At 43.0% G+C, this 27,576-nt stretch overlaps 2 protein-coding genes across 2 annotated transcripts in view; one reads left to right on the forward strand and one right to left on the reverse strand.

Annotated features, from left to right (window-relative positions):
• Window positions 1–4,482, forward strand: part of GNS (glucosamine (N-acetyl)-6-sulfatase) — a 49,702-nt gene extending 45,220 nt beyond the window's left edge. Inside the window, 1 exon segment of the mRNA NM_001075562.2 lies at window positions 1,834–4,482. Coding sequence (NP_001069030.1) covers window positions 1,834–1,912 — 79 coding nt within the window. The 3' untranslated portion in view covers window positions 1,913–4,482.
• A 12,935-nt stretch (window positions 4,483–17,417) lies between these two features.
• The window catches only part of RASSF3 (Ras association domain family member 3), a 74,372-nt gene continuing 64,213 nt past the window's right edge, over window positions 17,418–27,576 (reverse strand). The window contains exons 2-5 of the mRNA NM_001192886.2: window positions 24,997–25,104; window positions 22,716–22,944; window positions 21,068–21,177; window positions 17,418–18,294 (exon numbers count right to left, since the gene is read on the reverse strand). Coding sequence (NP_001179815.1) covers window positions 18,145–18,294; window positions 21,068–21,177; window positions 22,716–22,944; window positions 24,997–25,104 — 597 coding nt within the window. The 3' untranslated portion in view covers window positions 17,418–18,144. The remainder of the gene's footprint in view (window positions 18,295–21,067; window positions 21,178–22,715; window positions 22,945–24,996; window positions 25,105–27,576) is intronic.

Below are 27,576 nucleotides of genomic sequence, written 5' to 3' on the forward strand. Positions count from 1 at the left end.
TAGGCTGTTGGGTGAGGCCAGGCCTTGTAAGAAGGTAGCCTCCAGGAGGGCTCGTGTCAACTAGTACTGCTCAGAACTACCACCACCAGTGCCACTGTCCCCACAGGGAGCCACAGCTGCCCACCTGCGTCCCCAGGAGACCCTCCAACACCAGCAGATAGGTCTGGCTCAGACGTTATGAAAACAGTGCTTTTCCACTGGGTCCTGGTGCATACTGTCTGCACCCTCCAAGGGTGGAGTTTCTCTTCCTCCCCAAGTCTAAACTCACTGGCCTTCAAAGCCAAATGCTTTCGGAGCTCCTCCTCCCAATGCAAGACCACCTGGCTGGGGAGCCTGATGTAGTGCTCATAACTTTCACCCTGGTGGGAGAACCTCTGTGATAAAATATTTTACCAGTTTGTGGGTCACCCACCCATGGGTGTGGGGTTTGATTTTGTCACAGTTGCACCCCTCCTGCTGTCTTGTTGTGGCTTTTTCTCTTTTTTTGTATTGGGGGGTAGCTAATTGACAATGTCGTGAGAGTTTAGGCGAACAGCAGAGGGACTTGCCCATATAGATACATGATCTTGTCTCTCTCACCCCACCTCCCATCCACACTGCCTTGTGGTGGCTTCTTTGTCTCTGGATGTAGGATATCTTTTTGGTAAGTTTGGGGATGGTGGGGGGAGGGGGGTTGCCAATGTTTGTTTAGCAGGTAGTTGCGGTTTTGTCTTCATGAGAAGATGTAAGTTCATATCCTTCTACCCAGCCATCTTGTCTCCATCCTCAAAACAGCTGTTGATCCTTGGACACATTATCTTGCTTGAACAAGCCTCAGCTTGTATGAGAGGCCTGTCTTGGGCGTTCACAAGATGAGTAGATCTCCACACCTGCCTGGCAGAACCTTAAGGTTTATATAGAAGCTTTAATGGGGTTCAGCCACTTATATAATCCAGATGGTCTCAACAACACCTTACTCTCTTATGCCTTCTTCCATGAAATTGCTTTGTTTTTTTTAACCATTACTAAGTGTCTTGTTTACATTCTGGAGGGTTAGGGCTAAGATTCTCAATGCTGGCTTTGCTGATGTTGGCTTAAGCTAAAGTCCACGTGGCTTTTAAATTCCTTTGTTATTTAGTTGCTAAGTTGTGTCCAACTTTTCTGTGACCCCATGGACTACAGGCTGCCAGGCTCCTCTGTCCATGGGATTTCGCAGGCAAGAAGACTAGAGTGGGTTGCCACTTCCTTCTCCAGGAGATCTTCCTGACCCAGGGATCAAATCCACATCTTCTGCATCAGCAGGCAGAATTGATTTTATGTGCTAGATACTTCACATAAGTTGCCTTCCTGTTTTATTGGTGGCCAGAGATGTCAGTGACTTACCTATGTTCATAATAAGCCAGACTCAAGCTCCTGTCTGAAGTGCATACCTTACCTCTTACACACCACGGTCTGTGTGTCAAAATGTAAAAGAAGACGGGGCTGTGAAAATGCGGCAGGGGCTTTCAGCAAGGGCTACACTCTTGCACCAGGCTGCTTTATAGTTTAGGGATCCCTCCCTCCCCCGAAAAGCTTTAACCTTTCCTCCTAACACCTTTCAAGATTTGCCTTACCTCTGTTTTTCTTTTCTGCACTTTTACTATATTATTTTGTGCTCACTGACTTATGATGGAATTGCTCTTAATTACTAAGTACTCCTGCTCTGTACTACTTTCCCACTAGATCCTCTTCTGGTGATTTAGTTGCTTTTTTGTATCCCTTCCTGCCAGTCTTTCCAGTTAATATTCTGAATGAAGTACTCAATGGCTCACAACAGTTAATGCCGCCATTGTCTTACGCTTTTTCTGTCCCCAGGTATAGATTTGACCCTCGGCTTATGTTCAGCAATCATGGCAGCGTCAGGACACGAAGATTTTCAAAACACCTTCTGTAGCACCTGTGCGGTTGGATCTCTGCTCACCTCTTTCTGATGAAGTGATTGGAGTAGGTGTCTGTAGCTAGTCTTCAAGACCACGCCTGGAAGGGTTTCTGGACTGGCTTTAAGTCCTGTTTGAAAAAGCAACCCAATCAGCTGACTTCCTTGTGCAATGTGTTAAACTGTGAACTCTTGCCTGTGTGTCAGGAGTGGCTGTCCCTGGTCCCTTTATTTAGCTGATGACAATACTCCTGAGATCTTTGTTCTCACCAAACCCTTTTTGTCCTGGGGCCACAGTTTTTAATTAGTCCCCATGTGATCTGGACTTATAAATCCATTCAGATAAATGGCACTGCTTTGCCGGGGGTGGGAAATGTTTTTGGTATCCAGCTTGACCTAAAATCAGAGGACCTGCATAGCATTCCAGATTGAGCACTTCACTATCAAAAATACCAATATCACATGGCTTGAAGAACCACCATCAGAGCTGAACCACCTGATTAAAAACAAAAACTATTGGTTTTAGATTAGTAAAAATACACTTTTTATAATATTCATCACAACATGGTAAGGTCACAAATTCAAAACTTATCAACCAAGCTCTATTCATTTTTGGGAATTCTGGGCTTGTGCTTCATTGAAATAGAACAGTAGCAAGCTTTTGGTACAGGCTAATTCTAAGTAGTTCCTGAAGGTGATAGACATCTACTTGCCAGTGACTGCTCACATAGGGAGCCCGTTAACACCAGGGCTATTGAGGGAATGTCTCCCCTCTAAGATCTGAAAAAGTGGGTTAAGTATTTCAGCAGAGAAGGACTTCCAAGGGTTGGTGAAGGTTGTGTTTTCGGAGGGCCTTCTGTAGGTAGGGCTCTCCGGTTGATGAAAGGCCATAAATTAGGTGTACTAAGTGCCTGCCCAGCAGGGAGCCTGGGTTCCAGGCCCACAAGTGAAGTTGTGACACTCCCTCTGCATTTTGCTGACATTCTGTTCATTGTTATAAGATGTAAGAATTTTAGAGTTGATGTGAAGTACCAACTACTTAGCTTCTTCCCTCTCAGCTAACTTCTTCCTGAGTTTTTGGAGTCTGGTGCAGTTTGGGCCTTGTTTACTGTTTCTCTGTCAAAATTAGATTTTTTTTGATGCTTCCTCACTGTTTAGAACACCTGTATTTCTGTCTCTTGGCTCAAAGACTAATCCCCATTCTTATGTTGTCTTCACAAGAAGGCTAGTTGATGGTGGGGCAGCAGGTAAGAAGAGGATCTATGGTTTATAACCTGTCCCACTCAGGCAGTCTGATTTTAGCCTTATGTAAGGTCCTAGGTTGAGCTTTAAGCACTTTGTAACACATGGCCATAATAAGTGACTTTCTATCACAATCCCAGATTGCCATGTTGGGTTAATAGCCATTAGGTTTATTCCTTTACCTCACACAATCCCAGTAATTGTGGTATTTAGAGGTGAAATTGGCAAGAGAAATGAATACTTCTGTTTGAACTGTTTTAGGAAAAGAAATTCTAACAGTTTTGTAACTAAAAGCAAACTACAGTGTTGAGTATGGGTATCAGCTTTATTCTATGATTCTTAACATTAATCAGTCAGTTTCCACATTAATGAAAGTTGACCAGTTATTCCCAAATAAAAAGAAACCAACTCTTACCAGGTCTTGTACTGTGATGTGACATTATTCAGTTTTATGATGCTGCTTCCTAAAAGCAGATGAGGTCATGAGAGTAACTCAGATCAACTACCTGCTCTTACATGCAGATTTTGGGTTGGGTTGGTAGGGGGATGGACTGAAGCCCTCTTTGTACCTCTCATTTTTAAATGGTCTCTAATTTTTTTCTCTTGGACTGGCTTCATTCTCTGGGTCTATGCTAAAATCATCTTTCATAAAGAAGCCTTGGTTTATAGACTAACAGACCATAAAATGCACTGAAATTCCTCAGAATATGCATAAGGGCCTCACTGCAGGAGGATTGCCTTTTTTCTCTCAATTGTACTGACTGGAGGTTTATTTTCCCTTTTAAGAAGACCGGGTGCCCTTCAGAATAGAGAACTGTAACTATCAGGAATGAACAGAGATCTTGGGGATGAATAAAGATTTTGCCTTATTAGACTTCCTACTACAAAGCTCTCCTTCAAATACAATAACATTCCCTGCAACTAAAAAGTAGGGAATGCCTTTTGAGCATCTTTGAATTCGACCAGCGGTGCTGTTTCTAAATGTTTTAATTAACAACATTAGGGTAGTCTGGCAACTGTTCTTAAATTTACTTCTAAGGGTCTAAGGACTAGTATTTTAACAGAAGAAGATAAATTGTCCCAGGATCCTTATTAAGAGACAGCAAAGGGGTATTTAAACTGATCCACCAGTGGAACTAGGTGGGAATATTTAGGTCTCTCGCTTCACCACCACTTAGGTCCCACTGACTTTGTGAATTCCTGTGTTTGCCTCATCTGTTCCTGGAAGTCCTTCTGCCCTGGCTCTGTGTCATCTCAGTCATTTGACTTAGAAAGTGCCCTTCGAAGGACCCTGTTCACTGCTGCACTTTTCAATGAATTAAAATTTATTTCTGTTGTAGTGGAAATGTGTCTTTTGTTTTAGTCCACAAGTAGTAATTTTGACTCTCTTTGTTATTATATACTGTTTAATGTTTTAACGGCTCACCTAGTACTGGAGACGGGCTGTTTCCATTGGGTACTATAGTTCCTACCTGGAAAGCTCATGTATGTGTCCCTGATGAGTAGCATGCAGAAAATCTTCCTGATGATTCTTTATGCATTTACAGTTTGGAGGGGGGAAAAAAAAAACTTAACCTTGGCCAGCTTTAAACTGGCCACTTCCAAAGGTGCTTTGCCTTGATATCTAGTCACGTGATCCATTGCCCTAAATGAGAAATGAAGTCCTACTGGGGTTGGCATGCTTTTTTTCTTAAAGGGATAGTATTTTAGGTTTGCAGGCCATGTCTGTATTGCAGATACTTAATTCTGCTGTTTCAGTACAAAAGTAGCCATAGACAACCCACAACTGAATATGCATGGCTATGTTCCATCATCAAAAAGGGAAAAAGCCATAATTTGCCAATCTCAGATGTAGTAGGTTGCCTCTTAGAAGTTCTGAAGACCAGAAAAACAAGAGGTGAGAAGACACCCATTAAGTTTCCAGACTACCATCAGAAAAACAAATACTTGGATTTATCACAGTATCAAGTCAGCAAGGGAGAGGAGACTTTATTTGCACAGACTCAAAGTGAGGGTAAGTACAGATGACTCCATCCATTTTTCTAACTTGCACCCTGTCTGTTCCCACTGAGACTACCTTGCCCTGTAGAACCAAATACCATACACACTTAGTATTTGTTTCATCTTCTTTCTCTACCCACAGTGGGTTTAATGGACTAGTCATATGTGTGCCTGGAAGTCTGTTGTGGCAAGAGCAGAGAACCTAAGGCCCCCAGCTGAAAGCTCGATGCAGAGAACTTTACTGATGGCCTAGGGATTCCTCCGTAAGACAAGATTTATATGTGGAACGTGGGAGCTGGCTTCAGGAGGACCACAGAGCAGATGACAGTTCTAAATCTCAGTCTTTGAGAGGACGCTTTCATGACACTTTAAGCTGGTGAGACCTGAGATCTAGATCCTCGTGACCTGCAGCTCTGACCTGCTGATAGGTCCTCAAAGAGCAGAGGAATACAAAGAATGGTTGTAACTAGCATTTATTGTGACAAAAAGGGTTCTGTAGACTAGGTTCTTTAACTCAGTTTACCCAAGCTCATAAAGCTAATTAGAGTCAAGATTTCAAAGATCTGGCTTTGAAGACGTCCTTCTATTAAATTCTGCTGTCGCTGTGATCTAAGAAGGATTCCACCCTCGTAGATCTGAGTGCCTACTCTGGAAGTGAGCTAGGTTATGAAAGAGAAATATTCTTTTTCTGACCTCCAGGACGTCATGTAGATTGAAAAGAAAACTTGTCCCTGATATCTGTATTTATGGGGAAAATAGTTTCTGACTAAGAAGGAGAATTGACACTACCATTGAAATGGTTTCTTGTCCTGCTCCACAGCCTGACTTTTCAAAACAGAGCTCCTCTGACAAACCTTTAAATAGACTCACCAAGAATAACAAGATCTCAAATAAGTAACATCAGAAATGAAAGGGAAGATATTACAGCTGCACCTCAGATATACAAAGGAGCCTAAGAGAGTACCACAATTAATCAGATGCCAGTAACAATAAATTCCCAGAAACATAGAACCTTCCAGGACTGAATTATGAAAAAAACAGGAAATGTGAATAGTCTAATCACTAGTAAGGACCAGGTAGCTTCACTGGTGGATTCTACCAAGCGTTCAAAGTGGAATTAACACCAATCCTTCTCAAACTCTTCCAGAAATAGAAAAAGAAGGAACACTTCCAAACTCATTTTACAAGGCCAGCATTACTCTCATACCAAAACCAAACAACAGGTCAATATTCCTGACAAATACAGAGGCAAAAGTCCTCAACAAAGTATCAGCAGACTGAATTCAACAACACTCTAAAAGGTTCACACACCAGGATCAAGTGGAATTTAGTACAAGGATTTAAGAATGGTTCCATATCCACAGATCAATGTTATATACCACGTTAACAAGATGAAAGATGATAATCACTTCACAGATACAGAAAGAGCATTTGACAAAATTCAATGTTCGTTTATGATAAATGGTTATAGAGGAAATGCACCTCAACATAAAAGCCATAGATGAGAAGTCCACAGCTAACATCTTACTCAACAATGAAAACTTGAAAGCTTTGAGCAGGACAAGAAACAACTGACCAGGGTTCAATCCCTGGTCAGGGAACTATTTAATAAGATCCTGCAAGCTGCACAACACAGCCGAAAATAAGAAGACAAGGATGTTAAGAGAATCCCTGTGCACTGCTGGTGAGAATGTAAACTGAAATAGCCACTGTGGAAAACAGTAAGAGGTTCCTCAAAAAATTAAAAACAGAACTACTATATGATCCAGCAATTCCACTTGTGGGTATTTATCTGGAAAAAAAAAAAAAAACACACTAATTTGAAATCCCATATTCACTGCAGCATTATTTATAATAGCCAAGATACAGAAACAACCTATGTATTATTTACGATAGCCAAGATACAGAAACAACCTAAGTATTATTTACGATAGCTAAGATACAGAAACCACCTAAGTATCCATCAATGGATGCATGGATAAAGAAGATGTATATATATACAATACTATTCTGCCATAAAAATGAATGAAATCTTGCCAGTTGTGGCAATATGCATAGACCCTAAGGGTATTATGTTAAGTAAGACAAAGAACGACAGATACTTTACAATCTCACTAATACGTGGAATTTAAAAAATAATAATTACAACAGGAAAGGAAACCAAGCTTATCCCTATGGAGAACAGATACGGTGGTTGCCAGAGGTGGGGGTTGGGGAGTAGGACATACAGGTGAAGGGGGTCCAAAGGCACCAACTTCTAGTTCTAAAACAAGCCATGGGGATGTAACGTACAGCATAGTGACTGCAGTTAGCAATACTGTATTACATATTTGAAATTTGCTACGAGTACATGTTAAACGTCCTCATAAAAAAAATATTTTTGTAACTATGTATGGCAATGTATAACATAATGACCAAACCTAATTTACCAAGAGAAAATGGGACAAACCTTTAGCCAAAACCTATAAAACGGTAGGAGCCTGGGACAGGGCAAAGCTGCCCAGTGGTAGAAGCTCAACTTGTCTCCAAAGGCAGAAGAAAACCTTCTGCACATTATGTAACTGAAAGGTATAAGTAAATACCAGTTTGCAGCTATAACTGCCAAAACCTAGTAGAAGCTTCTTTATATGGTTGCTAAAGTATTGTTCTCAGCACATGCTGGAAAACATTTTAATGGACTCTAGGCCGGCAGGCCCCAGACACAAGTCCAAGTCTTCCCTCCAGAGGGTCTCTTACACACACAAGTTGGTGCGTGGGAGAGCCCAGCGCAGGGGCGGAGCTGCTTTCAGCAGCTGCTGCAGGCCAAGATCTTGGCGTGGCTTCTGAGGCACCTGTTGTCCAAATCAAGACCATCAGATGCTACTCCTTTGCCTCGTCCTAATGCTAGGAAAGTAGCTCAGAAGTGCAGCCGCTTCTGTTTAAGTCCTGAAGGAAAGTGGCTTCCCTATGTCCTTTTCTTCCCCAGGTCTCCTGTGTTTCCCAGCTCCTCCGAGATCGCCTGAGTAGCAACTTTATTAGACTTGACATCAACACAAGAACTTGGATCCTTTCAGCGGTCTGGAATGAGGGACCACTTACTGAGTCATCTATCAGGCAGTCTTCAGCCAGTGACTGCACTTTTATGGATGATTCCACAGAGAACGAAGCCTGGGATGCTGAGTCTGGTCTTCTGCACAGCAGGGGAACACAAAAACGGGGCCTCGGTCACCCTGCCCCCTTCCTCCCTATATTGCCACTTAGGGCCCTGGTGAAGGGTTCAGCCGGGGGTGAACACTGACTTAACAAGGAGAGGCAGGAAGCCTTGCCGAACAGCCCCATTCCTTCTCCAAGCTGCCCAACTGGCTGTTTCCAGACACGATGAAATGTTTAGTCCCACAGACGTTATGCCCCCCAGCTCAGAGAGCTGAAATGAGCTGAGGACATGCCCCAGTCCCCAGAGAGATTGCTATCTGGGGTGAGAATTCACACACATGACAACACCGCACGAGAAACAAAGGCCAGGGCCCCCAGGTGACACCCACACGTGACCCTCTGGTCTGGATCGCTCAGCACCTACAGGACCGTGACAGCATGGGCAGCCCCGGTCCTGCAGCTCTGAGCCTTGTGGGTCTAACTTGTCAGAGCAGACAGACAGCATTCTGCCGTATATTTATGGGAGGCACATAGAAAAGCACTGAATGTAGATTTTTTGGTCTGTTAATTGCCCTGGATCTTGAGTGTTTTGCCTTCCCTAAGCATGAGGTTAAAAAAGAAAAAAAACAAAAAATTTCACTTTGAAAAAAATGTCCCTCTTGGAAATTACATCCTAGGTGATGCTTCTTAGATGAATGTCAGTGTCAACATGCTATGTAAACATCCTGGCCCAGAAGTAAAGCAGCCATACACCACTATAGGAAGAATTTGGAAAATAGGACCACCTTACACTACATTAGGCTTTACAGGGAGTAGAGTACCTTGACCTTATGGAGAAAGCAAACATGATGCCCTCTCCGCTTTAGAGGGGAGGAAACAGCTGATCCAGGGCAATTGCTACTGTAAATTTAAACTCTGCCCCTGCCAAAGATGAACTCAGAACCCACTGAGAATTATTTAGCACTCTGTAAGTTCCTTTCTCATAACAGGAAAGACAGCAAGAGTGACGCCAATATAACACACTACCAAGAGAAAGGTTTGAGAAACCAGTGGCTATTACGTAGAAAAGTTTCCTGTAAATCATAAATTCTGCCAGGTAACTCCGACTCATCCTTAAAAATCTTAGCTCTAAATCACTCCCTCTAGGAAGCCTTCTCTAAAATTAGCCTAAGTAATAAACTCTCACAACGCTCTGTATCTCATCTTTGTGACACTTGCCGGTTTTCATTACACATGGAAACTGAAGCAAACCAGTTTCGGTGAAGACAGGACCATGATGTTCTTTCTCACCATAATCGACACAGTCCTAACATCCTCGGGTAATTTAAAAGTACTTGTTGAATAAAAGACGTTAAAACACTCAGTGTTCTACTCAAGTTTCTTTTTGTGTGAAGACAGAAAGAACTAATAGGAGTGAAAAGTTATTAAAAAAATTTAAAAAGGATCGTTGTAAGAAGACAGGTATCACAGAACCCAACAGTAAAACAGACACACTCATTCCTCAACTATGATTGCAATTAGTTCTAAGCTGTTTGTGGAAAGAGAAAGAAAAAGGAGGGAGGGAGGGGAACAGGAAGGGGAGGATGGAAGAGAGGAAGGAAACTATCAAAATTCACATTTTAATAAGCAGAAATCCTACTGTATTTCTAATAATATGAAAGTAACCTTAAATAGTTAGAATAGTTTGATCATATGCATTAAAGTCACAATACTGTGAATAACTGTGGGACCCAAACAGTTGACAGTACAAGTAACATCAGCATTTGTCACTTGGCAAAGTTTTCAAAACTAGGCAAAATTAGGAATGTGTAGAACTCACCTTGGTTTTGTTTTTCCAAAAAATAACGCTAATTTTTAAGGAGACTTATTGCAATGCAAGGACCTAAAATATGAACATATCTGTAGTGATGTCACCGCTCCTGGTACCAGTAATTTGCGTCCTCTCTCTCTTGCCTGGTCAGTATGGTTAGAGAATTATCAACTCTACTGATCTCTTAAGAACATACTTTTGGTTTTTCTGATTTTTTTTTTCTGTTTCATCTATTACCACTCTTTATCACTTCCTTTCTTCTGCTTTTCTTTTTCTTAAGAGGAGGCTGAGGTCATTCGTTTGAGCCCTTTCATCTCTTCTAAAAGGCATTTAGTACCATAAATTTCCCTCCGTTTCTACTCTTGACCCCATTGTAGAAATGGGCACGAGTACAGAGTTCATGTAAACAAAGATAATTCCTTTCTGAGGGAAGAGGGTACCAGGAGAAATTCAACAGCTAACAAATATCAAGTAGATTCTGAATTTACTCTTCACCTTCCAGAGGCCACAGACTCTCCTCTTGGCTTCTTGCTGCTCCATTCTCCTGCTTTCTCTGCAGTCTCTCTCTGCTTCTGACACAGGCTCAATGGTGGGTTCAGTCCCCTGGCTTATGAGTACCCATCACAGACTAACTACAATTCCTCTGTTTCTTTATTTAGGATTTTAAGAAAGTCTAACTGATCAACAGTCTTGTATCCAAGGCCTAACTAAAATCCAATTAGCCATGCATGGTTGGGGCACAGGGTAACACTATGCAAAGAATTATCCTTTCCAGGGATAAGTGAGGCAAGACAGGGAGTCTCTTTGCAGGCTGGCCGTTGCTCTCAGTGTGGAAGTAATTTGTTTAAAGAGAACTGTGCACCTGGATATATCCCTTCAATCTATGAAATACTCTGCAGAGCTCTAAGATTTACACTTAGTATTTGAAAAAAACATGGGGTGCTTGTTAAAGTAGGAGATTCTCAGGGCTTAGTATTAGCTTTGGGATAGGGTAGAGAAAAATCTGCTTTTTAAAAATCAGCACCTATAGGTAGTCTATAAAGAAACGAGTAATCACCTCATTTTTGTCTTGAAATCTCATCTAACAGATCTTAAACACTACCCTTTCCCAACTACTAGCTTCATAACACTTTTCCCCCAAGAACTATAGTGCCACTGCTTGGAATAGAACAAAAATTTTAAAAACAAGCTGGGAGCAGAGGGTGGCACGAAGGTGACACAGGCATGACACACGGGACAGGAACACAAGCTCCTGCAGAAAGTCCATCTGGGACTAAGGCAATGAGGCCTGGGCTTTCTGAAGGCTGACAGCCAAGTTTCTGACTTCTAAGGCTGCTGTGTATTCTCAGACAAGTATCTTTTATTGATCAGGCATTTAATAACATGCTCAGTTTTACCTAAAAGTCATGGACTTGGAACATTTTCCTCGGGCGGTCACAGATGCATGAAAAAGATGTGAATTTAAGCTGTCATCTCCCAGCCCATGATTCAAGGATTCTAACTTGTGGTAAGACACCTCAGGGTGCTGCTCCAGAATGACTAGAACTTTGTGCTGCTCCAGAATGACTAGAACTTTAGCAAATTTTCTCTCATTTGAAAATCAGAACTTCCTCTGGATCAGAGTCCCCTAGAACTTCAGAGAAAAGGAACTGCACAGGGTTTAATTAATCTCCTGTGTCCACACAGGGTGGCTAAAGCGAGGGGAGGGTGCACACATCAGGCAACATGCAGACCTGTGGCCGCTGAAGACAGAGGAGCATTCATGGTAAGCCTCGTTGCTTAGAAAGATCAAAACCAATTCTCCTGGATAAAGGAACTCCCTTCCCAGACACAAAGCCAAAACCCAACTTCTTTTAAGTTTACAAAGGGTCCTGATACTTTCTGTTTGTGTGTAAACATTTTAAAATGCCAATTACCTTTCTCAGAAAGAGGAGCTTTCTGAGTTCAACTGCCACCAAGTGAGTCACAAGTGACTTTGGAAACTAATACGAAGATTAGAAGGTCTGTCATCTACCTGGTCAGTCTCACCTTATAGAATTAAAAGGAAAGATCTGCCAAAAAACAAACCCAAAATGAACCCCCAAATACCAACCTCTAAAAATCCAAAAACCAGGAAAAATTTAAAAACCAAAAAAATCCTACAGATAGAATTAATACATTCAACTGACAGCTATTTAATCTGCCCACCCCTTTCCACCACCACCCCTTGGCCCCATTTCTCACCCCATCCTTATACAAATCTGTTTTCCTAATTAAGCACTTAATTAAGCAAGCAGTGATTCACACCAGGCAAACGTATACTTTCAAGAATTTGCATATTTAGTTTCCCATGTTTCTTTGGAAAGGCTCATCCTTGATGAGGAAGCAAAACTCCAGCCTTCTCAAGTATTTAGTGGTTCCTGGGAACTGTGACTTCTTGAAGCTATTCTTCTAGTGGGTCCAGGGAATTATCTAATTGCAGTGAGAACATGAGGCTCGGTTACCTACCCTGTCAGCTTCTTGCACGCAAGAGAACCTGTAAATGAAAACACAGGTAGGCACCTCCTTCTCTGTACCTTAGTATAACCACTTAAATGGAATGTTAAGTGAACCGCAACATCAAAGGATAAGAGTGCTCTGACATCAAGCCTGTCCTTCCATCTCCCACAGATCCCAACTCTACCAACAGGCCTGATTTCAGTTGAACTGCCCACTACAGGCATTCTGATGGGCCCTTATTAGGCAGTTTTACTGAAAAACAGGGTAGACCTCACAGGGAAAGCTGGTGCACAGGAAGGGACATCTTTTATTCACTCACAGAGTGGCCGTGGGCAAGCTGCTGGACCTCAATGGGTTTCTGTCTCCTCATCTGTAAAATGAGAGTGTTGACAATACCTATCTCATGGGGGGAAACTGAGTTAATACATATTAAACTTGTTAGAATAATGCCTAGAACACGGTAAGCACTGTGTCTGAACTTGCTATTAAGCACGGAAGGTCCCCAACTTAACAATAGTTTGATTAACAGTTTCTTGACTTTACGACCGTGTGAAAGTGGTATGTGTTCACTAGAAAATGTACTTGGGATTTTGAATTGTGATCTTTTCCCAGGCTAGTGATTTTTTTTTTGTTTATGAAGGTAGACAACCAATATACTTACAACATTCTGGGGAAAAAAAAACATTCCGTACCCAGACAGCCATTCTGTTTTCCACTTTCAGGAGAGTATTCAATAAATTACATGAGATATTCAACACTTAACACACTTTATGTCAGATGACTTTGCCTGACTATAGGCTAATGCATGTGTCCCGGGCAGGTTTAAGGTATGCTAAGCAGAACTATGATGTTTGGGAGATGATGTGTATGGAATGCATTTTTGACTTACTATATATTTCCAATTTATGATGGGTTTATCAGAACATAACCCCACGGTTAATCAAAGAAAATCTGTATATGGGGCTTCCCTGATGGCTCAGTGGTAAAGAATCCACGTGAAAATGCAGAAGACACGGGTTTGACCCCTGATCTGGGAAGATCCCACATCCCACGAAGCAACTAAGTCCATGTGCCACAACTATTCAGCCTGTGCTCCAGAGCCCAGGAGCTGCAGCTACTGAAGCCTGTGCACCCTGCCTCCTGTGCTCCACAGCAGGAGAAGCCTCTGCAACGAGAAACCCGGAGCCCACAGCTGGTGAGCAGCCCTTGCTCAACACAACTAGAGAAAAGCCTGTGCAGCAACAAAGACCCAGTGCAGCCAAAAATGAATAAATAAAAATTATATAATATATATTTCATATATATATATATATATACACACACACATATATAAAAGATCTGTATATAGACTCCTCCTTTCATTCAAACATTCGAAAACAGAAAAACTCCTAATTAGGATCACCTGAAAGCAGAGACATTACTTTGCCAACAAAGGTCCATCTAGTCAAGGCTATGGTTTTTCCAGTGGTCATGTATGGATGTGAGAGTTGGACTGTGAAGAAGGCTGAGTGCCGAAGAATTGATGCTTTTGAACTGTGGTGTTGGAGAAGACTCTTGAGAGTCCCTTGGACTGCAAGGAGATCCAACCAGTCCATTCTAAAGGAGATCAGCCCTGGGTGTTCTTTGGAAGGAATGATGCTAAAACTGAAACTCCAATACTTCGGCCACCTCATGCAAAGAGTTGACTCATTGGAAAAGACTCTGATGCTGGGAGGGATTGGGGGCAGGAGAAGAAGGGGACAACAGAGGATGAGATGGCTGGATGGCATCACCGACTCAATGGACGTGAGTCTGAGTGAACTCCAGGAGTTGGTGATGGACAGGGAGGCCTGGCATGCTATGATCATGGGGTCAGAAAGAGTCGGACACGACTGAGCGACTGAACTGATCTGAACTCACAAAGTCCCAAAATGGTGTACAAATCCTTGAGAACAAACTTTGCAACATAAGAATATTCATTTAATTATCAACTGATGACAAATTCCTTGGGCAAGAAGCTAACTCCCTTAAAGGGATAAAAATTCCCAGACATTCCCAAATGCACCTTGGGTAGTAACCCAGGCCAAACTTCTAAACTAGATTCTTCTGGATATTTTTGGGAAAAAGACCTATATTGAGCCATGATTTCTATCATAATATTTTCACTTGCAAAGCAGGTATGGCACTTACATGTTTTCCCCTTCACCAACTGGTACAGCTTTGCACCTACCTCCCCACCTCCTCTAGGGGTTAGTGCAGTAGTAAAATCACTTGTCTCCACCAGGCTTGGAAGCCTATGAAGAGAAGCAGTTGTGCACCCAATCCCATGAGAGATAGTCACAGTGACTCAAAAAAACAGATAATGTAACGTTGAAAGTGGTCTATTTTAAGAGTGGGAGGGGACTTCCCTGGTGGTCCAGTGGTTAGGAATCCACCTGCCAATCCAAGGGACATGGGTTTGATCCCTGGTCTGGGAAGATTCCACATGCTGAGGGACAACTAAGCCTGTGTGCCCCAACTACTGAGCCCATGCGCTACAACCACTGAAGTCCACGCTCTGCAACAAGAGGAGCCACCACAATGGGAAGCCTGCACGCCACAACTAGAGAAAGCCTGCACGCAGCAACAAAGACCCAGTGCAGCCAACAAATACATTTTTTAAGTGGGAGGTCTCAGGAAAGGAATAGGTGGTGAAGGAGAAGACTTGCTAAGGAAGGGACAATGTTTTATCTTGGTAGTGGTCACAGGGCAGCCACTTTATAATAATTCTTTATTCACGTGCTTCATACACTTGTATGTATACACTTCATACACTTCTAAATATATGTATATTTCACAAAACAACTGTTTTAGGAATGTGGGCAGACACTCACCTCCAGTTATCTTCCGCAGATGGTAAGGCAAAGGAAAAGCACCATTTGGAAGAACAAATGTGAACCACACAAACCTACTGAAAACTGTCACGTTTCAGCCCATGTCCACAATTATCTTCAAAAGCAGTTCCTCCCACTCCCATGACCTTCTTTTATCTGGCATATTACCATAAATAAAAACACACAAACATCAACGAACAACTTCAACTTTTAATAATGGAAACAATTTGCCATTCCAGAAACAATTTTAGGGAGAAAAAAAAAAAAACTCTTCCCCATAAAAATAAACTTAAACTCATGAAAATTATAAATATTATAATTTTTTTTAACTTCTGTGATTTAAAATGCTCCCCTGCAATACCACCCCTTCATTTAACCTCGTTCCTGTACCATCACATACTGAAGAGAAAACAGTATTACAGCAAAGCTTAGATAGTTTAATTTAACATAAGAATTTGTACAATAATTTTTTAAATCTTTGGCCCCCATGGCCTCTTACACATTAAAAATGCTGCAGTCACCAGTGTTCAGGAGAGACCATTGGTCTTCAAGAATTATGAACCGACAGGACTTCAACACAGTAAGTTTTCCAAATTGAAACTTGTAGTGCACATGACAATGAGCGAGGTCCCGGATCATACAGACGAGGATGCCTAATTTAGACAGTCTACTTCAAGTAAAAAAAAAAAAAAATTTCACAGATACCCATCAGGTACTACACTTTAAGGTCCGAACAGTGTCTTAGTCTGAGAAACGAAGGCTTCACAAAATGAGCTTACTGGGATGGGTAATGAAAAGACCAGGTGGTTGATAACAGTACACTCACACCTAAGCCATAGTCTGAATAGTAAAACCAGTATAAAAATCATGAAGGCATTCCCTGAACAATGAAGGTAAAGTATTGGTTGACAATGTCACTAAAACCTCACTGAGGCACTAAAAGGAACTTACATGCAAAATTAAACAAGATGTGCCATACATATTTTATAGCTAGTTCTACTTTTTTTGGTTTCTTTCCAACTTTCCTTAAAAAGCTTAGGAAGATATGATTGTCTCAGAAATGTGTGTGGCATAGCAGAAGCGACATATCTGCCTCCAACAAGACGGGTGTTCTCTGAGAAGTCAGAAGAGCCACCAAGAAGGGAACAGAAATGCAATTTTTAAAAAAGGCACAGTTCACTTAGGAGGCAAAGAACTGAAGCACCTTGGAATTTCAAAAAGAATCCATTAGGTGTCACCAAAGTGTTAACAATTCCTTGGGAATTTATAAACACCATCTAGACTACAAATAGACTGGAAGGCCCCTCCAGAAGCACACCTCTCCTGCTGGCTTCAGACTAACTACTGCGTAAAATGAGATTATCTGACCTGTTTTAAGGAAGGCTCCTATTGCACATGCACTTCTTTGGTCTGCAGGAACATGCACTTTTGTTAAAAACGTAAGAACCCCCCTCCTCTGTGGTCCGCTGGGAGTGGACGCCGCCCCCCACCCCCTCCCCCACTTTACAGTCACCCTTTGGGACTGAGGATCTGATGGTCCGTCCTGTGCCTCCTTAATCCACACCCCTGTTCTACATCAAGTCTACTTCAATTTATAAGACAAAGGGAGAAGGGAGAGCAGTGAGGGGAGGGAAGGAGGAAGAAGGGAGGGGAAGACTAAAGGGAAAGGAGGGCATGATTGTCAAAAAAGAGTGCTGAGAGCTCCTCACTCTGCAAATCACTCGACAAGTCCCAGTGGTGGGGGGCGGGGGAGGGGGGGAAGGGGGTTGGGGGCTACACTGCCTCCTCCCGAAACTCCTTTTCCACTTTGAAAAACAACCTCAGGTGAAACTGTAACTTCACTGGCGTCATAGCTGATGCTCACGGCCCAGACGGCGCAGAGAAGTTGCACCAGTCAGACCTTCCGCTCCGGGAGGGCGCTAGCTCACCAAGATGGCGGCTCCTCCTGGCTTCCCTGGTCCGCCGCCGTCAGTTCCTCCTCTGGCTCTAGCTCCTACTTTCTTTGGTTTCCGTTCCCACATTTTACTCACCAGGAAATCAAGCAATATGACAATGGACTTAATGTCTCTAAACTGAAACCTTTTAACCCCTTAAACAAGCAAGTTCACCTCCTTCTCCACCATCCACTTACCCAAACCACCTTCCGCCAGGACTCCCCACCTCCACCCTCCACCTTCTTCCATACTTCCTCTTTTCTGTCAGACTCCTCCAAAATCCTTCACCAACTCCTCAGCGTCCCTAGCTTCCTGTGCCCTTCAATTCACATGAATTGTTTCCTCTGACGTTAAAAACAAAACAAAAAACCCAGTAACAGACAGGTAGTTTCAACATAAGTATTCAGAGTCCTTGTTAAGCTTTAAAAAAAATCATTTGCACAACCTTAAGCTTAACATCATCATATACTTAACTAAAAGAAAATAAGGAAAAATAAAAAACCTCAAAGTCCATGCTTCAAAGCACTCTAGAATGCTCCAGATGAGACCACAGGTTCACAGCTTGCCAAGAGGTAACACCGTGGTGCCGTTAAGAGAACAAGCTTGCAGAATCCCTGACAGAGGACGCCCAAGCTGCAGGATGCTGCGTGACCAGTTTGGGGTAACTAGATCTAGAGATTTGTAAAGAGGAAAGGCCCTAGCATCATAGGGCAAGAAAACCGCCCTCCGACAAGAGAGACCCTGGCCGCCGGTGCACACGCAGGTCCCGTGCCGTCCCTGAGGGGCAGAGCGCCCCACACTTTACCCCGGTTTCCACGCCTGGCTGAGGGCTTCTTCCAGCTTGTGTCTGTAGGCCGCGTAGCGCTCCTTCAGGTTCTGTAGCTGCTCGTCTTCTTCCTTGTCCAAGATCCTCAAGAAATTCTGCAGCTCTGGCAGGCTGAAGGCTTCCCACTGTGAGGGAACACAAAAATGAAAAATGCCAGGTGTTTATTAATTCAAGACTTAGGAACGAGGAGGGCGGGGAGCACATGGGGCTGTGATTGCCTTCCCCTCCTGACTCACACTGCCCAACGCTACCAGGCCTTCTCAGAAGTCCTGGTGGACGAGTGCTGAGCCTCCTGACCAGCCCTACATCCCCACCTCAGCTCACTCCCACTGCCCACTGCTCCCCTCCTCCCAGGGCCTCCAAAAGGGCTCTAAGAGCCAACACCTATCTCCATCAGACACTAACCCACAGAAGCATGAAACGCAACTCCACCCTCCCTTCCACCCTCCCTCTCCGTGGGGTCCTTGTTGTCACTGCCTTCTTCCCCAGTTCCCACTGTCAATCTCACTCCCTCCTATCCACCACCACCCTCCCCTCCAACCCTGGGATAGCCTCCTAGCTCCACTTTTCCATTCCCTAATCTGTTCCCCCAAACAACCAGCCTGAACACTCTCTCTAGAATGCCAGTCTAGGCGTGACCCTCCACGTCTGGAATCATCCAATGGCTTCCCGTGGTTGTTGCTGCTACGTCTGAAAGACCCTCCCCTCTCCAGTCCCATCTCTGTCCCTGTGCCCCTCACTCATTATCCTGTGTGGCTTTGCACATGCTCTCCCCTCCTCCACTCTGCCTGGCAAACTCCTGAACCTTCAAGTCCCAGATTCAATGCCACTGTCTCTAAGAAGCCTTCCATGATTTCCTTCCCTTCTCTCTCAGTCAGGATTATGTCTTTTAGAAACTTTCACTGAGCACTGGAAGCCCTGATCACGGCCTGATCACAAAGGATCTAAATAGTATTATAATTATTTGCTTAGTATTTCTCTTGTCTGTATTGCATCTGTTATACTTCCAACTATGTGGGCTTTGTCTTTGGCCCTTGAGCTTCTGACTTCATATTCCCTAATAGCACCTGGTACTTGGCAGGCACAAAATGTTCATGGCATTTTTCTTAAAATAAAAAAAAAAAATTTTTTTTTAAGCAATAAACATCAAGAAGGGTATGTGGCATGACCTGGGAGGTTTCTTTCCAAACTACATGTCCTCCCCTCCCAAAAGGAGGCCCTCAGTCCTGGGCTAAGCACCACTATCTCGGCCAAGAGCAATGTCTGATGGGGGACTCCCGGGGCACGTGGGGTAGGGAAAAACAGGATAACCTATTACAAGTGCAGAGAGAAGAGACAGAATAAAACTACCAAGCAGATCGATGATTGAAGGAGATTGGCTCTTGGAGATTGATTGAGCTAGTTACTAAAGAAAATGAGAAGTGAAGCAGGAGAACAGAAATGTCTACATTAGAATACTCTGTTAATTTGAAAATTAACAATTTATTTTTCACATAAGTTCTCCAAAATAAAGACGTTATAAAATAGCATCTCCCTCCCACTCTCTGACAGCTATGGAAAATTTCTTCTCTCAATTCAGTTAACCTCGAAAACTTGAGACACAAGCATACCATAGAAAGGTCAGAAAAGCAATCTGGAACATTAGAACACAATGTAAAGTGAATTTCAAAACAAGCCAACATAATTCCCTCCCAGACAATGCAGCTCCAATTACACTAACTAAACTACGTGCAATACTCAGAAAGCAGCACCAAGAAAGGGAAGGTGCTGGCAAGACTGTGCTGATATGTCTGACTTGGGTTTGCAGAGGGTAGACTATCGTGTGCCAACCAAAACCTCAAATTTTAGACTTTTGTAACCAAGCTATCTCTTCAAACTGAGAGTGGATTTTAAAGATTTCAAAACATAAAGATCAAAAGAAACTTCCAAAATGTCCCAAATCACTGTCTTCCTAAAACTCCCCTAAATAAAGTTCCAATTTACAGTGACATATAAACATACTCTTTACCAAGCATGTTTACATACATTTCTAATTTGCGACTCAAAACCACCTTTTCAAGTCCCACTTTACAGATTTTAAAACTGAGGACTGAAAAGAGTAGACTTACCCAAGGTTGTGCTCCTAATCTGGTAAAAGGAATGGCAGGAAGCAGAGTCTTGGTTTTTTAACTTTTAACCTAGAACTATTCTCACTGCATCACAAAACGTTCTACACAGACAATTCATGCCATTTCTGATTCTAGACAAAAGGCTGAGACCCAGAGCTTGAGAGGTTTACTCAACTGACACTTGATCTAGAAGGACAGTCTAAAGTGCCTTTTCCCTCAACTGAACTGATCTAAATACAAGCCTTCTTGGAGAGAAAATGGCAAATAATGCACATATAGACATGAATTCTTAAATCATCTGGGCAAAGAGGAAAGAGAGTGTCTAGAAAGTTAAATGGCTTTCACAGTAAAGAGACTGTGTTTCCCTTTAGAGCAAAGGAGCCTGGAGACTTTGATTACCAGCAAACATATGGAGAGTGTCGACTTTCAAAGCTCAGCTGGATTAGAGTAATTTGGAGGTAGAAAGGGTGAAAACGAGACTGGGTGGTGATCAAATTTTTAAAAAAGTGTATATCCTTCCACCTCTGAAAATTACAGACCAAAATAATGAGTGTTACAAGAAAATTATATTGTAGACTAACTCTGGGTTCATTTCTGACAATTCAAAAACACCCTGCCTCCACAGGACCACCTCTCCTCCCATGACAGGCAGACACACACAGACACACACATTCCCTCTCTCCTCCCCACCCCTCCTCCTCCGCAGTCAGTGGTAGAGTCACTAGACCAGAGCGATAAAACAGGACCAGCTGGTCTGCAGAGTTTAAAGCAAGAATGAACAATCACTTACCTCTCCAATTTCATGTTCGCGCAGAACAAAACTGAGTGTGTCTGTTCTGGGACCTGCTACCAAACGCAGGTAGAGTGGATGTTCCCGGTCCGAGAGCTTGCAGGCGTAGACTGGTGAGAACGAGAGGCATGTCACAAACACAGCACGACATCATTGCCCTCCCCATCCCCAGATCAACGCAACAGTGTGATTACCTCAGCCACCTGGGCACCACCCCTCATCTTGTCACCAATAAATAGCCCACAGTGGAATGAGTTCTATACTATTTCCATTCTACCTGCATAATGTAAACTGGGCCTTGATTTTAAAAAGGAAATAATTCTTGAGAATGGATTTAAATGAGTAGCACTCTCAAAATGGGCTTATAATTAATCCCGTTCCTCCTTTTAGAAAGATAAACTTAAAAAAGGATCTGTAATCCCTGCAACAATAAAAATATACCTTCCCAAGAACATGAAATCAGAACTCTAGAAGCAAATCTTCCTACAGATTAATTTAGAATCAGCAGGCACAAACAAAGCAGTCTGTCTGAACGCAAGCTCTGCATTCTCTCTCTCTCTCTCTCTCTCTCTGCCTTGTAGGGTTGAAAGATTTGCCATGTGGGTAATACATCAGTAGGATGCTATTACTGTTAGATTATGCAGCTAAAGATCAGGTGGGGCAGGCAAAGACGGTGGCAAGACAAACTTCCAGATACCACTGCGTTATACATTATACATACATCTCCCCTGGAGATGTAAACTTCCCCCCACTGCTGAGTGCCTGTGGCCTCTGAAGGATGGGAACCTTGGCCTATTCATCCCTGTATTCTGCAGGCTCAGCCCACAGTATGTGTTGAAGAAGCGTGAGCATACTCAGCATCTACTGGGGTTTTATCCCTAGGCAACCAAGGGACTTTCCCATCATGCCAAGGTGAGTGGATTTTCTGCCACAGCTGCTATAGGCTCAACTCAGAAAAACTAGGGAAAGCACAAATGTTCACATATATACACCATTTTCAAATCAGTACTTAGTGAAGCACTAAATCCCTGCTGTCCACCATCGGTATCCATTTCTGTTCAGCGATGACCTGATCTGGAATATCTTATTCAGTTTCATGCAGTAATTTAAGATTCTGTTTAATCCACTGATAGTGGGTATTAAGTTCAGACAGGTAGACCTCAGATCAAAATGTTATTCATCTACTGCATATGCCCCTGGAGGGGTAGAGGTGGGGTGGGCAGGGTGCCCCCATCCCAGGGTCACACCTAGCATGAGACAGGCTAAGGGAAAAGGAGGGCCTAGGACTGTGCCATTGACAGAAGCCTGCAAGTTCACCAATCACATCCAACATCAATGTGCTACTGAAAACTTAAGCCCAAAGGCATTCTTTGTGCTGGGTGGGGCAGTGGGGGCAAAGAGGAGGGAGGCTATCCCATAAATCCTCCGTAAATACCCATCACATACTTCACATACAGATACCTCTGGGCTCTCAGACCGAGAGCTGTCCACCTGAAAAACTCGGACAACCAGGATGCATTCACCATTTATTCCAGAATATGTCCCTGGGCTCTGACATAACTGATACAGGTACATCCACCAGTCTTCCACAAATGAAGTCAAAAGACAGAAACAAAAGCAGGAACCATTTTCATTTTAAGCATGGTACCTTGATCTTCCCTGTGACACCGCTTATAAAGTGCAAACTTGGTAGGGCTCTCGGTCACAAGAAACTTCTTAAGCAGGGCCTCAATCACTTCGCCAACTGTGTTTGTGCTGCTGATGTGAAGGGTGTTCATACAGCTATTGCTACTGGGAGCGGGTTTTCCAGCAGTCTGTGAAGGTTTGCAGAGTTCCATCTGTACTTTAATGAAGCCAGTGTAAATCCCATTTGAATTCTGAGGCAGGAAGAGGAACACACACATGAGCTGGGCATTTTAGGGAAGGAGCGTATCAAAACAACAACAGAAAAGGAAGGTGAAACACTCCCTCTCTTGTTCGCTTCTTTTATGGCTTTGTGGCAGAGGCTCATTCAAGAGGGCCCCTCAGGAGATGACCTCGGAAAGGTTAACACACTCCAGGAAAGTGCTTCTCAGGCAAGGTCTGCAGGGCAGATGTGGGGACCAAAGCCTGCGAAGCTGCATGTGAAAGGTCGGGGCCCACGGGTGAGCCTCCCATCCCCTGGCACAGATGCTGGCCAAACCACAAGGCTTGTTAAAGCTTGGGGCCATGTGCAGGCTAACTGCTCAAAGGAAACAACATCTCCAACTGATGACCAGCTATTACACAAAAAAGGAAAGTCACAATTAGGACTCTGAAACAGTCAAATAACAAGCAGCAGACAGGAAGCAAACAAGCTATTTTCATTCCTAGTGGCTAGCCTATGTGCCAGCTATTACCAATTTTGTGTAAACTATTTTATATAGCGTAGGATTCCCCGCTAGATGGGATATACAATGAGGCACTTCAGACACCTCAAGCAGAAATATTTTTAGAACAAATTCAAGTTACAATGTAAACCACAGACATTATGATACAAACACTTGTGTTTTCTTTTGTTTTTTTGTTTGGCTAGGCCACGCAGCATGCAGGGTCCTAATACCCTAACCAGGGGCTCCTGCAGTAGAAACGTGGAGTCCTAACCACTGGACCAGGGGAAATCACCTTCACTTGTCTTAATTGGTGGTAGAATATTTTAGTTGCTACAAATAGTTATAATGGTCTGGTCTTCACTTTTAACTTCTAGTATATTCAGAAAAAAAACAAATATTGTAATGCTTTATTTAAATGAGCCTTCAGGTTAAGTTATATATAAATGACAGTTAACACAGAACATGAAAAATCTCCTTTATGGGCCATTATTTTTCTTCCTTTCTATAAGATCAATTTATAATACTAATTCACTCATTATTCTTGTGGAAAGTATTATACAACATTTCACTTTTTCTTTTTAATCTTTGAAATGACATGGAAATTTGCATCTGTTTTAATCTCCGAGGAGGAATGTTCTGCTTTGATAAAAACCATGTTTGAAAAAGGAGATGTAAGACTGGTGGAATAAAGAGGAATATTATCTGCTGCCTCCCTTTTTGGGCAGAATCCCACCAGATAGGGATCCTTTCTCACAAGGTTTATACTTTTAAAAGCTCCTCCCCAAGGGTCACAGAATTCAGTGGGACCTGTTCTAACCAGGTCGTCCTATCCTTTGCTGAGCTCTGTCAGTTCAGGGTCACTAGACGGCCAGGCAGGGCTTCAAGCCCCTGGACACTGGCACCGAGGGGTGGCAGGTGCTTCGAGGAAGGTCACCAAGTGGCGGGGCAAGGCCAGACCAGCCAGAGGAACCGGCAGCGGGCTCTGCTGTGGGCTTCCCTTCCTGTGCCACCAAGCCTGGGCTTCTCCCTCCTACATCCTCGCTCCCCACTGAGCTTCAAACAGCTCCAGCACAAAGTTGCAGAAAACACAAAGTTGAAACAACAGTGTAGGAAGCTGAGTATTATTAATACACGTTCCGTCTTACACCCACAACCAGCTGAGAAAACTCCAAGCTCAATTATATCCCAATCCATGGTGACAAAATCCTTTTCCTGACACTTCCAGATTTATTTGCGTAAGGTAAAACTTATCTAAGGCCTTGTTAGAATCTGAGTTACCGCCCCTGTGTTAAACAGGCAAGGATTACACTCAATGCTAAGAACCCTTTGGAGGTCATAACATCTTTCAAAATAAAATGTTATGAAGCGTTGACTGATTTTGAGATAAAGCTACTTCAAAATACAGCTTTCATTTGAAAGATGCAGAAATATCGGGTTTTCCGGTCCTATATACCTTAATCTTTAAATTTCTGCAAGCGTGATTCAGACATTTTAAAACATACAGACTGTGGTACCAACAACTTATAGTTGTCCTTTGACATTGTCAAGCTAAACAGTATTATTAGCATGGGTGCTCACCAAGGTCATCTTCAACTTGTCTGTGACTGCTAAGTTGTATTTATGAACTTTCTCTTTGATTTCCTCTTTGCTGAGGTAATTGTGGGTTTCCTTCTCTTTCTCCACATCCTAGAAGAAAAATAAGCCAAACCATCCATGAGCAATCATAGGAAAAAATGCAGAAAAGCCAGGATTCTTTTCACATGCCACAAAACGATAACTATGGAGCACTTTACCTTTACACACACACACACACACACACACACACCCCTTATGAACTTTACGATTTTTATAGCTTTACAGTCTTTATCAGCAAAAAGTATGGTAGTTAATAAGTGTTAAACTGGCACTAATCACTGACCTGTCAAATTCAACACAACTGCCAGAAGGTAATTTCATCTTCCAAAGGAAGATACAAGTAGCCAGACTTCCTGGACCCACCCACTCTCAACCCCCATTCCTCCAGTCTCTCCCCACACTCTGGAGGGTAAGATTTTAGTGAAATCCTCTCTTGACTGTGAAAATTTCACTAACTGTTTTGTCTAAAGAGCTCAACCAGTGCATGACATCGTGTGACAGCTGATGTCGATCACCGATGGCCACACTCCATAGTACTGTGGCCCCTGAAGCCAGGCATGCCAGGCACCTGACTTACACGGCATTTGCTTCTCCCAAAAACCTAACCACGCAGGCATTTTTACTTTCGTTTCTAGATGAGATCAAGTTCTAAGACATAAACTAATATACCAATAAAAACTGCTCTGTAGAAGTGTTGGCACTTACCTGAAAAACCTGATCCCAAAGCCCACCCACCCTCAGTAACTCCAGGTACTTCCACCCAGGGTCCTCATTTAATCTTCATCAGCATCCCCATGTTACAGAGACACTGAGGCTAACAGGGGTCAAGTTTCTTGCCGGGGACAACCCAACTGGTTAAGAGACCAGGCTCGATTTTAACGCAGGTCCACTATGCTGTTTCCACTAAACTGAATAGGCCCCCCCCATTCCTGTGTGAGTGTTTGAAAACTTAAAGAAAGGCTGCACAATCAGATTCAAGCCTGGGAAATAAACTCAAAAAAAGAAGAGGGTCCTAATAACCTTCAAGATAGAAGATCGGATGATTTAATAACCCCCTAAATACAGCCTTTAAAAAGTACCTCTTTTCCAGCCAGATACATCACCCCATCCTCGCAGCTGCAGGCTATCCGAGTAGGCATTTGCTCCCACCAGGCACTGTGAGCTAGTGTGATGAACACACACCCACCAGCGAGGAAAGAACTTTAAGGGCATCAAATCCATTCAGGTCTCAAGTTCCTTGACTGGAGACCCAGAGAGAGCTGTGCTGACTGTAAGTCATCTCAGGAACTTTTCGATTCCAGTCCTGTCCTAGTGAGGTCTGACGGGTCAGTGTTGGGAGGCCAGCGTGGTCACTGCCCAGCTCTGGAAACAAACCTCAAGTCCCTTGGGGAGCATTCTATCTACCAGTGTCAAGTCTCAGAGCAATCTTATTTTTGGTGTCAATGATTAGGGAAGGAAAAAGCTGTAGATTAAAGTAACTTTTCAGGAGCTTCAGTGACTATTTCCTATTTAAAACATGTCTCTCACATCTCTCTGCCTGACCTGCTCTTTCCAGTCCACAATTAGCCAGCTACAGGTCATGGCTGAAGCAGAAAATGAGTCTTCCAGCATTCATTATTCACTATGAACTATCCAAAGACTCTTCAAAGCATACCCTAAAAAGTATACAATAAGAGGGGGAGGGATAAACTAGGAATTTGGGATTAACAGATACACACTAATAAATACTAAAGATAAACACCAAGGACCTACTGTATAGTAGAGGGAACCATATTCAGTATCTTCTACAACTTATAATGGAAAAGAACCTGAAAAAGAATCTATCTGAAACAGAACCACTTTGCTGTATACCTGAAACACAGTAAATCAACTACACCTCAATTGAGGAAAAAAAAGAAAATAATTATAATACATGGTACTTCCCTGGACGTCCAGTGGGTAAGACTGCGTTTCCATGACTAGGGACGAGCATTCAATCCCTGGTTGGGAATCCCAACTAAGATCCCACATGCCACACACTACAGCCAAAAATAACCTTTCATTAAACAAAATATATATATGTAACATTTTAAAAACAAAAGTATACAATAAGAGACGTTCCATTTCATGGGTGTGGGGCATGATGTTGGCAGGGCAAAGGGTGCTGGGAAAGTGCCCCATTCCAACCAGACTTGCGACTAGGCCAGGTCACCAAAACTAACGCTGTGCTCTGGGCTACTAACCTGAGTCTGCTCTCTCGTTTCTTTTCAAATAAGAAATGATACTGGAGTAGACAACTCCAAAGTGTTTCCCGGCTTTCTGTTTGCAAAAATGTGCTTCCACTAGTGTGACCAATGAGACAGGATGGCTCCACTCAAGGAATCAAGGAAACCAAAGGCTCACCATTAAAAATACACAAAAATAGTGACCTGTCTGAATACTGGAGCATACATGTGATCCAGGGGCTTACTACTTGAAGAAAGAAGGAGAGAAAGGCTGAGAGGAGTGCAGAAGAGCAATGGGCAGGCGGTCAGATCATTTCGG

This window comes from Bos taurus, chromosome 5 (genome assembly GCF_002263795.3).
Source record: "Bos taurus isolate L1 Dominette 01449 registration number 42190680 breed Hereford chromosome 5, ARS-UCD2.0, whole genome shotgun sequence".
Lineage (NCBI taxonomy): Eukaryota > Metazoa > Chordata > Mammalia > Artiodactyla > Bovidae > Bos > Bos taurus.